Raw genomic sequence first — 14,067 nt, forward strand, 5'->3', positions numbered from 1 at the left:
GGGCCAGTTCTTGGGTTCTCTTTAGCTTTGCTCCACCTGTCTGTTATGATATGCTACCTCTTACTAGTCCACCCTCATGTGTCCTGCTGGCCTGGTTTGCCACCTGTTGCTTGTTACTGTCCTCTCTGGACCTAGTGTCTGCCTCTGAGCATGTGCATGTTGGCCACTAACTCCAGATCTGCCTGTTCCAAGTTTTTCTAAAACCTCCTCATCCTGTCTCATTCGTCTAATTGGTTTTAACAAAATAATTTTTTTAAAAAAGTGTTAAACTCATTCCTGTCTCCTTAAGAGGAAATATAATTTAAAGAGAAAAAATGTGTTTTCTCAAAAGCAACTGGTTGGGATATTTGTTTTTGCTCTCTCCAGTGGCTATTGATATATGCTAGATTTCAATAAATGGTCCTGGATTTTATGTTTTAAAGGCTTATATACTTTTAATTAGAAAGATGTACATGTGTGTGTGCATACGTGTGTAAATATGCACAATATAACAATATAAAACATCAGCTTTGCTATTTCCAAACTCCTTCAACTGGGAAACTCAGTTTGTTGAAGTTATCTACAGTGTAAGAAAAATTAAAAAAAATTGATAGACTACTATTTAGTAAGTTACCCAATTGTACATAATTCCTTTTTGCCAACTTCAGTTGTTAAAGGGTTTTTTTTTGTATACTGTTAAGATCTTGGTTTTATTCTGGATAACCGATAACCCGAACAAGTGGCTCATGGCTGCACCCCGTTTTCCCTGCTCTCCCACCTTCATTTAACTAGGACCCATTATGGTTTGTTTGCCCCCTGGTTGAAAGATATTTAACATGTGCAATACATAGTCACGCAGTAACTATTTTCTTTCTGCCAAGGCGAAATTTCAATTGAACATATTTGCTTGAATTTATCTCATGTGTGAGATGTTATGCAAGTGCTATGTGTTTAAAACCATGATGAGAACATAATCCTTGTTCACAGCAACTGACAATCTAGTGAGTGGGGAATTCCAGTGGATATGAGCTATTGAGGAAATTGTCAGGGCCAAAGCATGGTATTGGGAATGCGTAGGGTGCATTTTAGTAGGCCGTAAGTATTCTAGTTTGGCTTAGGTCTGGAAAAAGAGTAATGAATGGAAAAGGAATCTTCTATGACTTTAATTCAATAGGCAATGAGGGCTACTAAACAGATCCGTAAAATGACCAGTTCAGAGCTGGGGAGATAAATCCGGTAACAAGTTGCAGAGAGTTGGAAAACAAATAAACAATACAATTTTGTTTGGGTCAAATATATATTGGAGGAAGGAAGAAATAATAAAAAGAAAATTGTACTTGATACCTTAATTCAAGGGCTAGCATTATCACTAAGTATATGACACATAATTTACATAAAGTGGTCTGTTTTTGATGATATCAGAAAACTTTTGTTTTAGAGTTCAAGTGTATGCTCTACATCCCAGTAGGTAATATCAAAGATATTATTTTAAACCTGGTGGTCTCTAGGTAATACAGTGGAGTATGGTGGTGGCTAACACTGCAGACTTTGAAATCAAACTTCTGGTTTAAAGTCTAGGATTTTTCACTTACTTAATGGGTAACCTTGAGCAGGTTATTTAATTTAATTTTTGTTTTGTTTTGTTTTCTCATGTGTAAAAGGCAAATAGTAGCATCCACTTCCAAGAATTGTCAGTATTAATTTTTTTAATATATTTAGAAGAGTGTCTGGGGCATAATAATTCAAAAAAGAAAGCTATATTGATTACAGTAAATAAAATGATAATATTCTATTTATGCAGATAATCCATACTACAATTTTAAGTATAGTCTTTTAAACATAAATTTGTAAAATTTCTGATGTTAACAGCCACACAGAGTAGGAGTTTATCCTGTTAGCACGCATCAACTTTATGAATGTGGTGCTCAGATTGATGAAGCTGTGTTCCAGTGCCAGAGTCCAGCAAGTATCTTCCATAGCAATTCGCCTGATTGTAAATACTAACTGAATAAGAAATTCTGTGGAAAGCACTTGGAACATTTCAAGTTTTATTTTTAATATTTAAAACACCAATTGTTAGTGCTTTGAGAATGGAATAACTAAGTAACAAAAGTGTGTAAATATTTCTCTCCACATTGCACTCATTCAAGCAGGAGAGCAGGATACTTTGGCTGATTTGTGAAAATAATCCATAAACATTTTTATGTCACTTTAATAAATGGCTAATGTTTAAAATGTGCTCATTCTTTAAAAAATATGAAATACTTCAAACACAAAGAAAACTTTAAAGAATAATATCATAAATATTTTCGCTTAGTACTTAATTTTAACAATCTGTGCTGCCACAAATGCTTCAAATTTTAAAACAAAATTTACAGATGCATTTGAAACCCTGTGGATCCCTAATTCCATGGCAATCTGTCTCCCTACCTGTATGTTTCCCATGTCAGAGGAAACCATGATTCTGACATCAACACTTACATTCCCATTCATAATTTTACATATGTACTGTAATGAATGAATCCATAAAAATGAACATTATGTAAATGGCATATTGTATATTTGAAATGATTTTTCAGTATCCTTCTGTTTTTTAAAATTAGCCTTATTGAATTACCTTGCCATGTTTGTTGAAAACCAATTGACCAGCTATATGTGGATTTATGTTTTGACTTTCTATTTTTTTATTTTAATGCAAAATACTATATATATATATATATATATATATATACTGCAAATCATTCATTTCTGCTCTATTTAAAAATTATTTTTAATATTCTAGATATTTTTATCATTTCTATAGAAATTGTAAAACCAGTTCATTGATTTCTAAGAAAAAAAAAAGCCTTATGGGCTTAAGATTTATATCCTGTTGAATCTGTACATTAATATTAAGAGGATCAAAATTCTTAACAATATTAAGTATTTGAGTTCATGGACATTCATTTATTTACATCTTCTTTAATTTTCTTACCAATATAAATTTTAGCATACAAATATCACACATATTTTATTAATTCTTACGCATTTCATGTTTATGGATGCTATTGTTAATGGTATTTTTAATTGTAATCTCCAGATGTTTGATAGTATGAAGAAGTAAAACTAATTTTTATTTCTTGGTCTTATATCTGGTAGTTATTTATTATACCTGGTACTTTTTCTTTGATACATTTCTCAGTAATTTCTTCATACATGACTATATCCTCTACTCATGTAGACAGTTTTATTTCTTTTTTTATAAACCTTATTCATTTTATTTATTTATTTATTGCCTTATTCTACTGGCTAGGAACACCAGTACAATGTTGAGTAGAAGTTGTAAATGTGGGCATTTTTGCCTCTTTATTGACCTTGGGGTGAAGACCTTTAATATTTCACCATTAAGTACGATATTAATTCTAGCTTTTTTTGTAGTTGCCCTTAACCAGGTTTAGAAGGTACTTTCAGCACGTTGAATTGATCATTCCATTTTCTTTTGGCTTGCTTGGTTCTGAATAGGAGCTAGAATATTTTCTTAGCTTTGTATCCCTGAGCAGGTCTCTATTGTCTTTGTTGCTATTAAAATTTTTATCTTTATCATTGATTTTCAGTAACTTGATTGTTATACGCAGCTCCCATTTGGTCTTGGGCAGAGCAATTAAGCTTTTACTATATTTATCTGTAATATGGGACCCTGAAGATCTTAAGGAATTTTGTAAGCATTTATCAAAATGTAAAAGTATTCTAAAAAGTTTATAGTTTACTATAATTACTTCCCAATCCAATAATACTTGGAGTGAAAACCAAAGTAAGTTTGACTCTAGTAGAATCATAATCAAAATAATGCCTTTTGTTACCATCTATTAAGTTACAGTTTTATTTGCAGACACTAGTGCAGAATATCCTGTCAAGATGCCTGAAATGAACAATATCTTGACTTAGTTTCCAATTCACATTTTATGTTATTTGTGTACAGTGTTTAGTTCAAAATCTCCTTGAGAATGCTCTTAATCATTCATAAAAAATTCAGTGGTCTTAATTATCAGAATTCAATATAATTTCCATAAATTTCTCTTCAATCCCTACAGGTGAAACAGACATACAAATATAGCACTAAATAGCACAAAGTACAATACAATCCTAAAATTGGACACATTATCTTACTGATGAATATTACACGCTGACCAGCCTGGGTAAGAATTATATTAACTTTGTAGAATTCAAAATACTTTTATATGTGAGATCTAATCTATTCCTTAGTGCATCTTCATGAGTTGGTGGGCGTAGGAGTCCTGATTCTGCATGGAAATGCTATGCATATTTATGAAGTCATGTACTACGAATATTACTTATCCTAAGAAGGCAAGTTGATTTGACAAGATTATGCTTATAAACATTGTTTCCATATTTTTACTTTTAATATCATTAGGTTGAGAATTTCAGACCATTTTGTATTCCAGGCTTCAAAGTACTTCATTGCAAGTTTTCTAAAAGGTGGTCCATGAAAATGGATTTATCACAATAACATCATGGACTTATAGAACATTCTCCTGAACTTAAATCCCATTTAAAAAATCAGTGTTTGGTAACAGATTTGGAAAGTGAATCACCATCTCCTTTATGACAAGAGAAATACTTAATTAGCTTTTATTTTTCAAGATTTCTTATACATTTCATCTATAATCTGAAAGAAGAAAACGATGCATTTTAAAGCAGGATGAAAGTGGAGGTGATATCCACAGCTGCTCGCGTCTCTGGCAAACCATTCTGAGAGGCTCCAGTTTCATTTGGTTCAGATGAAACACATGTTGCTCATTTACTGTACACGTGCTTCAATGTATTTTGACAAATCTGATCTAAAAATGTTACAGATGTTCCTCATTATTTTAATTTGAATTTAGTAGTCACCAATGTAACTTGGCTATAATCCAGCCCTTTAACAACATAATTAAGAGAAAAATTTAACTATAGTTAAAATGTATCAATTCAGTTAAATTTTTGTGTTATAGTTAGCGAACTATTCACACCTAACAGGTGCTCTGTTTTAATTTTTTTCTGATAATAAAGCCAAATGTCTTTTTAAAACATGTTTCAAATAAGTTCAGGTGGACATGAAATTATTCTGATCCTAATGTCTTTTAGAGATTTACTATTCAAGGGTCTAAGATCAGGCAACAACATAACTTTAGTACTTGCTAGAAATGAAGGTTCTCAGGTCCCATCCTAGATCTACTAAAGCAGAATCTACATGTTCACATAATCTTCAAGTGATTTGTATACACATTAAATTTTGATAAGCACTGTTTTAAAGAAGGCCTTATATTAAATGTGTTTTATGCACACATATGCATATGGGTCAAACCTGATACTCTATGTTGTACACATCTGTTTTATACACATATTACAGAAAATTGACTGACTTGCAGATTGAACTGTTTATTTTCTTATTTAATACATTAAAAAGTACCCTCATCAATATTTTTCACAGGCTGTTACCTGTCTTCTACAAATACAAAATACCGCATTCATAAGTATCGGCATGTCACACATTTTCAATCGCCATGAAACACACTGAATGAAGAACTTTTAATTCCAACGGAATCTTCTAGAGTTCTCATAATATCTTATTATTTTATGTAACTTTCTATAGAATAAACTTGTTGGTTGGAACAATCATGAACTACATTTATACGTCCTTGCCCTGAAAAAACAGGAGGTAGGACTGCTTGCAAGATTAAGGATTTCTTGGATAATAAATTCAATTTTAAAATTACTATCTATGGGTATCAAAGGAAATGATTATATCTTAATTATTTATACTAAATTATATTATACTTAAATATAATATACTTCATTACATTATGATAATTATCAATTATATCATAATATGTGTTAGAAAATCAAATTTATAAGGATATCTGAAATCATGCTGCAAAATATCTCAATTTCTTAAAATTCAATTTTATTGGCCATCATATTTCCTATATTTATATTTCAGCAGAAATATGCAAAAGGTATAATTCTTATCATGAAAGAAATAGAATAATTAACATTATTTTGTTTTATGAGTCAACTGAAATCTATGACAAAATACCGTATAATTCAAAACTTAACACATTGTTACTATCTAACAAAAAGGAAGTTGAAATATTTTCTTTTTAAAAAAATCTCTAATTTGCTGTAACCTGGTTGATTTTTTTTGTTTTGTTTTCAATTCCACCAATTACAGTCCTCAATAATCAAACCCAAACTTGGGAATAAAATAAAGACCATTTCTTGTGATCTATTCAGAAGTCTCTATTGGCACCACAGGAGCACATCATTAGTTTACAAACTTGCAACACATTACATGTTTTTATTAATGTTTTTATACATTTCTGTTGAAGAAAACCTTCAAAACTGATAATATTAGGTTTACTAAATAGCTAATGGACAAATACTCTGAGACATTTAACAGTATATTGAAATATACAATATAGTGGTGCAGCTTGTGTCTGAACACGTACAAATGTAGACAAGCTAGAAAAGTCCTCTACAGCTTCATATAAGCAATTGCACTGTTCAATTTTTCTTTTTTCAAACTAAAGATCACAATGCAATTTAAATAGCCCTCAGTGTCCCCAAAGAGCTACTGTGTGTTGTATAAAAGCTAAGTAATCCCTGCAGTGTCAGGGGTTACTGTTCAGCTGTTCAAGATCATGAGATGATATCTCAGCACTCATAAAACAGAGGATTCAAAACACAGGGGCATACGTGGAAGTACAGATCATAATGACAGTCCTGGAAGTTATCCACAAGAAACGTCAACACCCTGGAGGCCAAAATAACACGACTGAATCAACATTTACAACTTTTGTTCAAGAGTAAGTCCAATATGGAGGGAAAATTCACATGGAAACATTAATGCTATAATAATAATAATTTTATTTTTGGCTTATTCCCAAAATATGAAAGTCTTCAAAACCCTCTGGGATATCTTTTCTTAAACATTTTAAATGCATAATATTTATTCTGTACAAAAGAAATAACTATCCTGAATCAGCTACTTATTAGAACTATTCATAAAATGTCAATGTATTTAGCAAGGCACAGTAAGGGAAGCATAAATGTTTCTTTAGGTATGCACATTTCAATTCAGAAGAATGAGGGGTAATTTTGGCCCCTGGGATTTGAAAATATCTTCCAGTTGTAATCTTTGGGCTGAATATTTACATGGTGGTTTCTTCCCATTCAAGCTCAACATCACCTATAACATAAATATATCACAAGAGAGAACTGAAGTTAACAATTCAAAAGATTTAAATGTTTCATGGCAAAAATATAGTGCAGATGACAAAGCTATTATCCTAACTGGGCTTAGAAATGAAAAAAAAATTGATAAGTGCACCAGCCAAGCTTCTAAATATTTTCAACATACCATTGTTATTAAGTTAATTCTCCTACTATCTGTGGTAAACTAGTAAATTGGGGTACACACTGCCTCTGTTTACCTTCCATTGCATCCAAAGAGTCCATCTTCTGAAGTGCTGAATAGTTAACAAAACAGATGGGCTGGTTATTGCCTTTACTTGATAGGAGATCCAGAATACACTGGTGTAAGAAGATATACTGCGCCTAGACATAAAAGAAAGAGTGCTTAAATAAATGGATGTGGTGAAGATAATTTTTATTGGTTTATATGTACTGTTACAGTGAAAAGTAATATTGAATTCAACAAATGCTAAATAGCTAAATTTGAGGCTACATACAGAATTTAACTTGTATGTAAATGATTTTCTACCATCTCAAACATAAGGTTTTCCAAATTCCTGTGGCTTCTTATGGCTTCAAGTGTCTTTAAAAAAATACTTGTCATTGAACACCAAGTGTTAATATGTTCTTTCTTGCCGTGATTATAAAAAGTGGCAAATTCGATTATTTAAATTTGAGTAGAAGTTTCCTTTTTGCTGTTAGGTTTAATTGAGTAATTTTTTAAAAAAATAGTTTTCTTGTTAGAATGGCGGTTGGAATGCAGATGCTAAATTTACTTTCAAAATCTGTGAGTGAGCATATCCATACAGCATGAACTCATTTAAGATAAGTTTAACAATTCTTTTAATCACCTAACATTTGGCCTACTTATTGTCAAGTATCTGGTCTCTATTAGTAAATAAAAGGCAGTTGACCATTGAAATATCCAAACAATCTGGTGCTGGACAAGAACTCTTAACAGTTCATCGGAATGTTTGGGCTAAATTTATTACCATCCGAATTCTTTAGGGTTATTCAGTATAATTCAATATTCTGTTAGCATTTTTGAGTTTGTATTTCCCCAAAGGTAGATAAAGTTACAGTCATAGAAAATTACCTTTACTTTTACTTAGGAAATATATCTGATGTTAAAAGAATGTAACCATGTGTTTAAGATATATAAATATACAAATAGACAACTGCTTTAAATAGAATGTCCTCTATGTGACCATCTGAAGAGGTTATATTTATATCTATTACTACTATACTACAAAACCTGTTTGAAACCCCTTATTGAAACTGTCTTCAGAAATTGTTGGTCATTATCAGAAATAACTATTTTTTTTTGTGAATTACAGAATGTGTCACCAAATACCTCATCACTGGAATGTTAGTGCTATGAGAACAAAACTCTCATATTCACTGCTCAATTCCCATTGCCTGTAACACTGGCTAGCATGTCTAGTTGTGTAATAAATGTTTGTTGACTTAGTCGCATTTAATTCTCACAGCTAACCAATCTTTACCATATAAGGACAGCTTTCATTTGGAAAATATCCAGAAGTCATTAGGGATAAAGTTGTGTAAGTGCAACAGATCATTAAGTTTCATAATTCAATTTTGTTAAGGAATGAAGTGTTATTATATTATTTTATAACTATTGGAAATTCTATTGAAATCACTAGTAAATTACTTCTCAAGGTAATTCCAAAAGAGTATTTTCAAACATATATTACACAATGAATAACATTATTGGTAGAAATAAATTGACACTATATTTCCTTTGAAAACAACAATCAATTAGTCTGCTATTTTTAAAAAAGTCACATTTGAATTTGAAATATGGAGCTTCTGACTGTCGCCATCTCATCTTCTCCACTGGAAAGCATGCTGGGTGGAAACTCCGCCAGCAGGGCAGGCTGAACTCCGTGGGGCAGTACTACATTTTCCAAGATCCCTCTGCCATGTGTGTTATTGCCAAAGAGACAGTCAAGAGCGAAATTTCAGTTTCTTCCATAGATAGGTATGTTACCTTAAGAATTAAACTTTTTGATGTTGTTTCCTCATCAGGGGGATCATAAAGTATATGTGGTAAGATTTAAAGGACTTAACATATGTAAAGTGCTTGGCAAAAAACTAGGAACCCAAAATATATTAGTTTTTTTTCTTTCATGTTATTCACCTCAGTAAATCTCCAAGAGAACCAGAGCAGAAAAGAGGCTCATCCAGATTAACCCCTATTTGAACCACCAATAGTGTCTGAGGATATTATATCACTGCAGAGTATTCTTCCAGAAAGTCCTTTCACATCTCCTGGGGCTGCTGGGAACTGTTAGACAATGAAAGATAAAGCTCTCTCCTGGGTATGGGCCATGCCCCTCTGATGTCTTTTTGCTCAATATTTTGCCCAGGTTCCCGCTCCCCACTCCTGCTCACAGCTACTGTAATATGTGCTGACATGAGGATTCTTCATGGGAACTGGGATTACTCCCAAGTGCAATAGAAGAAAGTAAAAAACTCTTGTGCAAGGCAATGCTGGTTTGTAAGGACTGGAGCCAAGGCATGGTCATTTTCTCCCTCCCTCCCCACCTCCCTTCCTTCCTTCCTTTCATCACAGGGAAAGGACAGTAAAGAGTAAAACCCCCAGGTAATAAAAATGGGTGAAAGAAAGCTTCAGACTTCCAGCTTGGGACGTAGCAGAGCCTTGTCACATTTACTGCATGCTGGGCATTGGCCACATGCTTATGTTTTAGATACTGTCTCTTATTTAATACTGACAACAAAATCGTGAAAAAAACAACATGGCTATTTTTACAAAAGAAAATGATCTCAGAGGGGTTAATTACACAATGTCCCAGAGCCAGCAATCAGTGGGGCTGTATTCTGAACTCAATTCTCCAACTCCAAGACTCATGCTCCTTCCATTCCCCTACCCAACTGCCAATTTTGCTCTAGCTGGTTAACAAGCATAATGTCTGAAGATTATATAGCATGCATTGAGTACTGACTTGTGTGAACTTATTAACAGGCATTTTTGAACACACTCTTTAAAAAGTTCAGTTCTACAAATTTGTAGAGTATGGCAAAATATTTTTCAACTTTTATTATTTGAAGATTGACTCTGGCCTCTAGAAGAATACAATATCCCCATCCGTCCCACCCTCTATTCTATTCAAGAGAGCCAACCAATTTTGATCAATGTCAAGAGCATTAATCACCAGTGCACGTGTGTGCACCCAAGCACCTGGGAGGAAAATCAGGTTTCTATTTATCTTTATTGTTAACTAAAAATATGAAAAAATTTCAAGTTTCATAATGGCTAATAGTTGGATTGATATTGGCGCTCTTATAAGACCCCTGGATAAGAATTAGATACACAATTTGCAGGGCCCAATGCAAAATGGTGTGTTCTCTTCCTCCAAAGTTATTAAAGATGTTCAAGATAATGACAGCAAACATTAAAACAGGTGCAAGGCCCCTTTGAACACTGGGGATCTGAGAGACGGTGCAGGTTTGCCTATCTATGATGCCAACCCTGATCACAAGTTATCTTCCATTTCTGAAGTATCCTGAGAGAAGGGTAACACATCACTCATTTGTTCCCTTTCAGCATATCAAGGAATGGATATGGATTACATTACTTAGTTTTACATAACCATCAAAGAATTGATGTGGCTTTAAAAGATTCCTACAAAGAGACTGTAGATATTTATTATGTAAGCTCAAATGAATGACAAGATAATGGCAGGGGTGACATTCTTTGTACTCCTAGAGTAATTCTCTTATAGTAAGCTAGATTACTTTTAAAAAATTAGAAATAGCCCTAGCCGGTTTGGCTCAGTGGATACAGTGTCGGCCTATGGAAGGGTCATGGTTCAATTCCCAGTCAGGGCATGTCTCATGCCTAGGTTGCTGGCTTGATCCCCAGTAGGGGGCATGCAGGACGCAGCCAATCAATGCTTCTCTCATCTTTGATGTTCTATCTCTCTTTCCCTCTCCCTTCCCCTCTGAAATCAATAAAAATATATTTTAAAAAAATAAAAAATTAGAAATAATTTAAAATACGCATTTTTAAATTAAGTAGAATTAACCTGTCCTAAGTATATATTTTATATTTTAAAAATACCTAACGTTACAATGAAACCTCACAATTAGCAAGATTTTCAAAATATTATTAATCTGTCCTTTTTTTATTTCTTACTTTGTATATGTTTAATAATTTACCTAACTGTACAAGTACATTTTAAAAACAAATGCATATGTATTGGAGTTGAATGCTCAAGCACGTTTTGCTGAAAGGGATGTGGAGTCCAAGAAGGTTGGATGTCTCTGGTCTAGAGCAACATCTTGTTAAGAACATTGTTTCATGAAATGGCATTATAAGTCCTCAGGTCAAAAAGGGTTTAAGGATTTCACAATCATATAAGTTTAGAAAATGTTGCCCACAAAGGTTCTGCATTTGCAATTTTCAGTGTGCAGACGCTCTAAGAAATTCTAAGAAAGTCAGTTTAACTTCTTTCTCCAACTTACGTTAGCAAAAAAATCCAGTTTTCTTACACTTTTAAAAACTGATGCCACTCATGTTTTGTAGGGTGTACCTTGGAAAATACTGTTAGAACAAATCTTTATATTTACTGTGAGAAAATTTTAACTTGGATAGCATACAAATTCCAATCCAAAGATACAGATAGGAACATCTTGTATATTATGACTTGGTTTGGCATTTGGCTCTGACAGTTATGAATAGTATAAACTTGGAATATCACTTAACTACTTGGAACATTTGCTTCCCTGTTTGTAAAGCAGAGCCAATAATACCTAGTCTGTTGATTATTTTTATTGGACTACAAATAAAGGATTAAATGAGATAACACATGTAGGAATCTAGTATAGCATGACCCACTAGATACTCCATAGAGGGTTTTTAATTTCATTACCATTATAGTATGTGATTTTTTTCTTTCTTTTTTGTGTTTGTTTCTTTTTCCTCATCCAAGGGTATTTTTTCTATTGAGTTTTTTTGTTTTGTTTTGTTTGTTTTTTAGAGAGAGTGGAAGGAGAGAGAGAGAGAGAGAGAGAGAGAGAGAGAGAGAGAGAGAGACAGAGAGAGACAGAGAGAGACAGAAGAGAGTTTAGATACCCTGTGTCCTTGATTGGGAATAGAACCCGAGACCTTTGGTACACAGGCTGATATTCTAACCACTGAGAAACACTGGCCAGGGCAGTATATGATATTTTTAATGAAGAAAAGTCTATACATTGTAGAAATATTTTTTACTTCCAAACCAAAACAATAAACAAAAACTCCCAGTCAGTTAATATATAGTATAATAAATGTTATTGGTATTAACATGCAATAGGAATAAATATGGACAAGTGAAATACATAGAACCCCAAAAGTCAACATTTTAAACGTTTTCCCTATTATAACTAAGCATGTTTATAAAAGCGATTGATATGATCATTTTCTAAGCTCCCCAAATTTGAGAAATGTTAAAACAAGTCAGTTTTAAGAATTATTTTCTACATGCCTGTAAGTATAAACAAGTTATGATGAACAATCAACTAATATTATTGAAGGATGATTATGGCAATTGGGCTTCAGTTTTCCTATAATCTCCATCTGCTGCCCTCCCCCAAGGATGTTTACAATGTAGGAAAAGAGAGTGTCTGCTATGCAAAGACAAGTTCAAGTCCATGTCCAACCACATTGCTGCCACTAAGATCCCCCCTTGTAGAAATTCTAGAGCTGACACCTCACGCAGCTTTGGATCTTACCAGGTTCTGTACCATGCACATCCTTTCGCTTCTCAGTTCAGCTACTAGTCCATATATATCCACAAAATCATGATCATTTATGTGTTGTGTTAAGTGGTCCAGAGCAATAAAAACTCCCGTTCTTCCAACTCCAGCACTGCAGCAAGAGTGAAATTACATAAAAAATTATTCAGTAAAAAGTGGTTCATATGTATGGTGACGAAGAAAATTATTCAGTAAAAAGTGGTTCATATGTATGGTGTCTAGAAAATTCTAGACAGTTTCTTTTTTATTTGGAGGTAGATATTTTGGCAGTTTCTTTGGACTGATATTGTTACCAAGAGTGTTTAGATAGGGCAAGATGGTTATTATTAATACCAAATATTTGAGGGTTTTTTTTTTAAAGGAACACCCCTTCTCCTTCCAGAGTATTTTATAGGTTGTAGTTGGAGAAGTATGGAAAATATTTTGAAAAATTGTTGAAAAGTCTTAACACCCCAAACTTTGTATTAAACTTATTTTGGGTTACCAATAGAAATGCTAAACATTCAGCAGTATAGCATTACCTCTGTATGATATTGAAACAATTTCTCATGTATTTTTTTTTCCTGTAGAATTTTGTTTACTTCCTACAAATAATAAAATTGAGAAGCTATTTCCTTTTAAAAATTAGTTTAATGACCAAGACAGGTATGAGCTCCATAGAAACTATTATGTGATATACCTGCGAAGATTTATTCAGAAACTCCCATTAGAAAGACAATGGATATTTAAATAGTTAATATAGGAAGTAAATATTAAAAATAAAAAAGACATTTTAAAGGCTACCTAATCTTACAAATGTAACTTTAAACAACGTGAAACTGCCATTTTTGTAGGTAAGAAAAAGTCAATTTCCTGTGATTTGACCTAAGAAATAGGAGCATTACAACATAAATCTGACACATATAAACATGCCTGAATGGGGTAATCAATCATTGCATCATTTAATATATTTTGAGTGTGAGACACTATCCTAGGCATCTGGGGTGTAACAGTGAAAAAATAAAGTTCCTCACATATAAATTTGTACTCTGGAGGACAGATTATAGTGTTACACAAACAGACATGCATAGTATG

General features: G+C 32.9%; 1 protein-coding gene across 2 annotated transcripts in view; it reads right to left on the minus strand.

The window, feature by feature from the left end:
• Positions 1-5,903: 5,903 nt before the first annotated feature.
• Positions 5,904-14,067, minus strand: part of PTPRQ (protein tyrosine phosphatase receptor type Q) — a gene marked incomplete at its 5' end in the record, with an annotated part of 279,161 nt that continues 270,997 nt past the window's right edge. For both annotated transcript variants that reach the window (XM_080660148.1, XM_080660147.1), the window contains 3 exons: positions 5,904-7,207; positions 7,452-7,575; positions 12,970-13,105. In XM_080660148.1, coding sequence (XP_080516274.1) covers positions 7,170-7,207; positions 7,452-7,575; positions 12,970-13,105 — 298 coding nt within the window. In that variant the 3' untranslated portion in view covers positions 5,904-7,169. The remainder of the gene's footprint in view (positions 7,208-7,451; positions 7,576-12,969; positions 13,106-14,067) is intronic.

Source organism: Plecotus auritus (assembly GCF_963455305.1).
Source record: "Plecotus auritus genome assembly, chromosome: 3".
NCBI lineage: Eukaryota > Metazoa > Chordata > Mammalia > Chiroptera > Vespertilionidae > Plecotus > Plecotus auritus.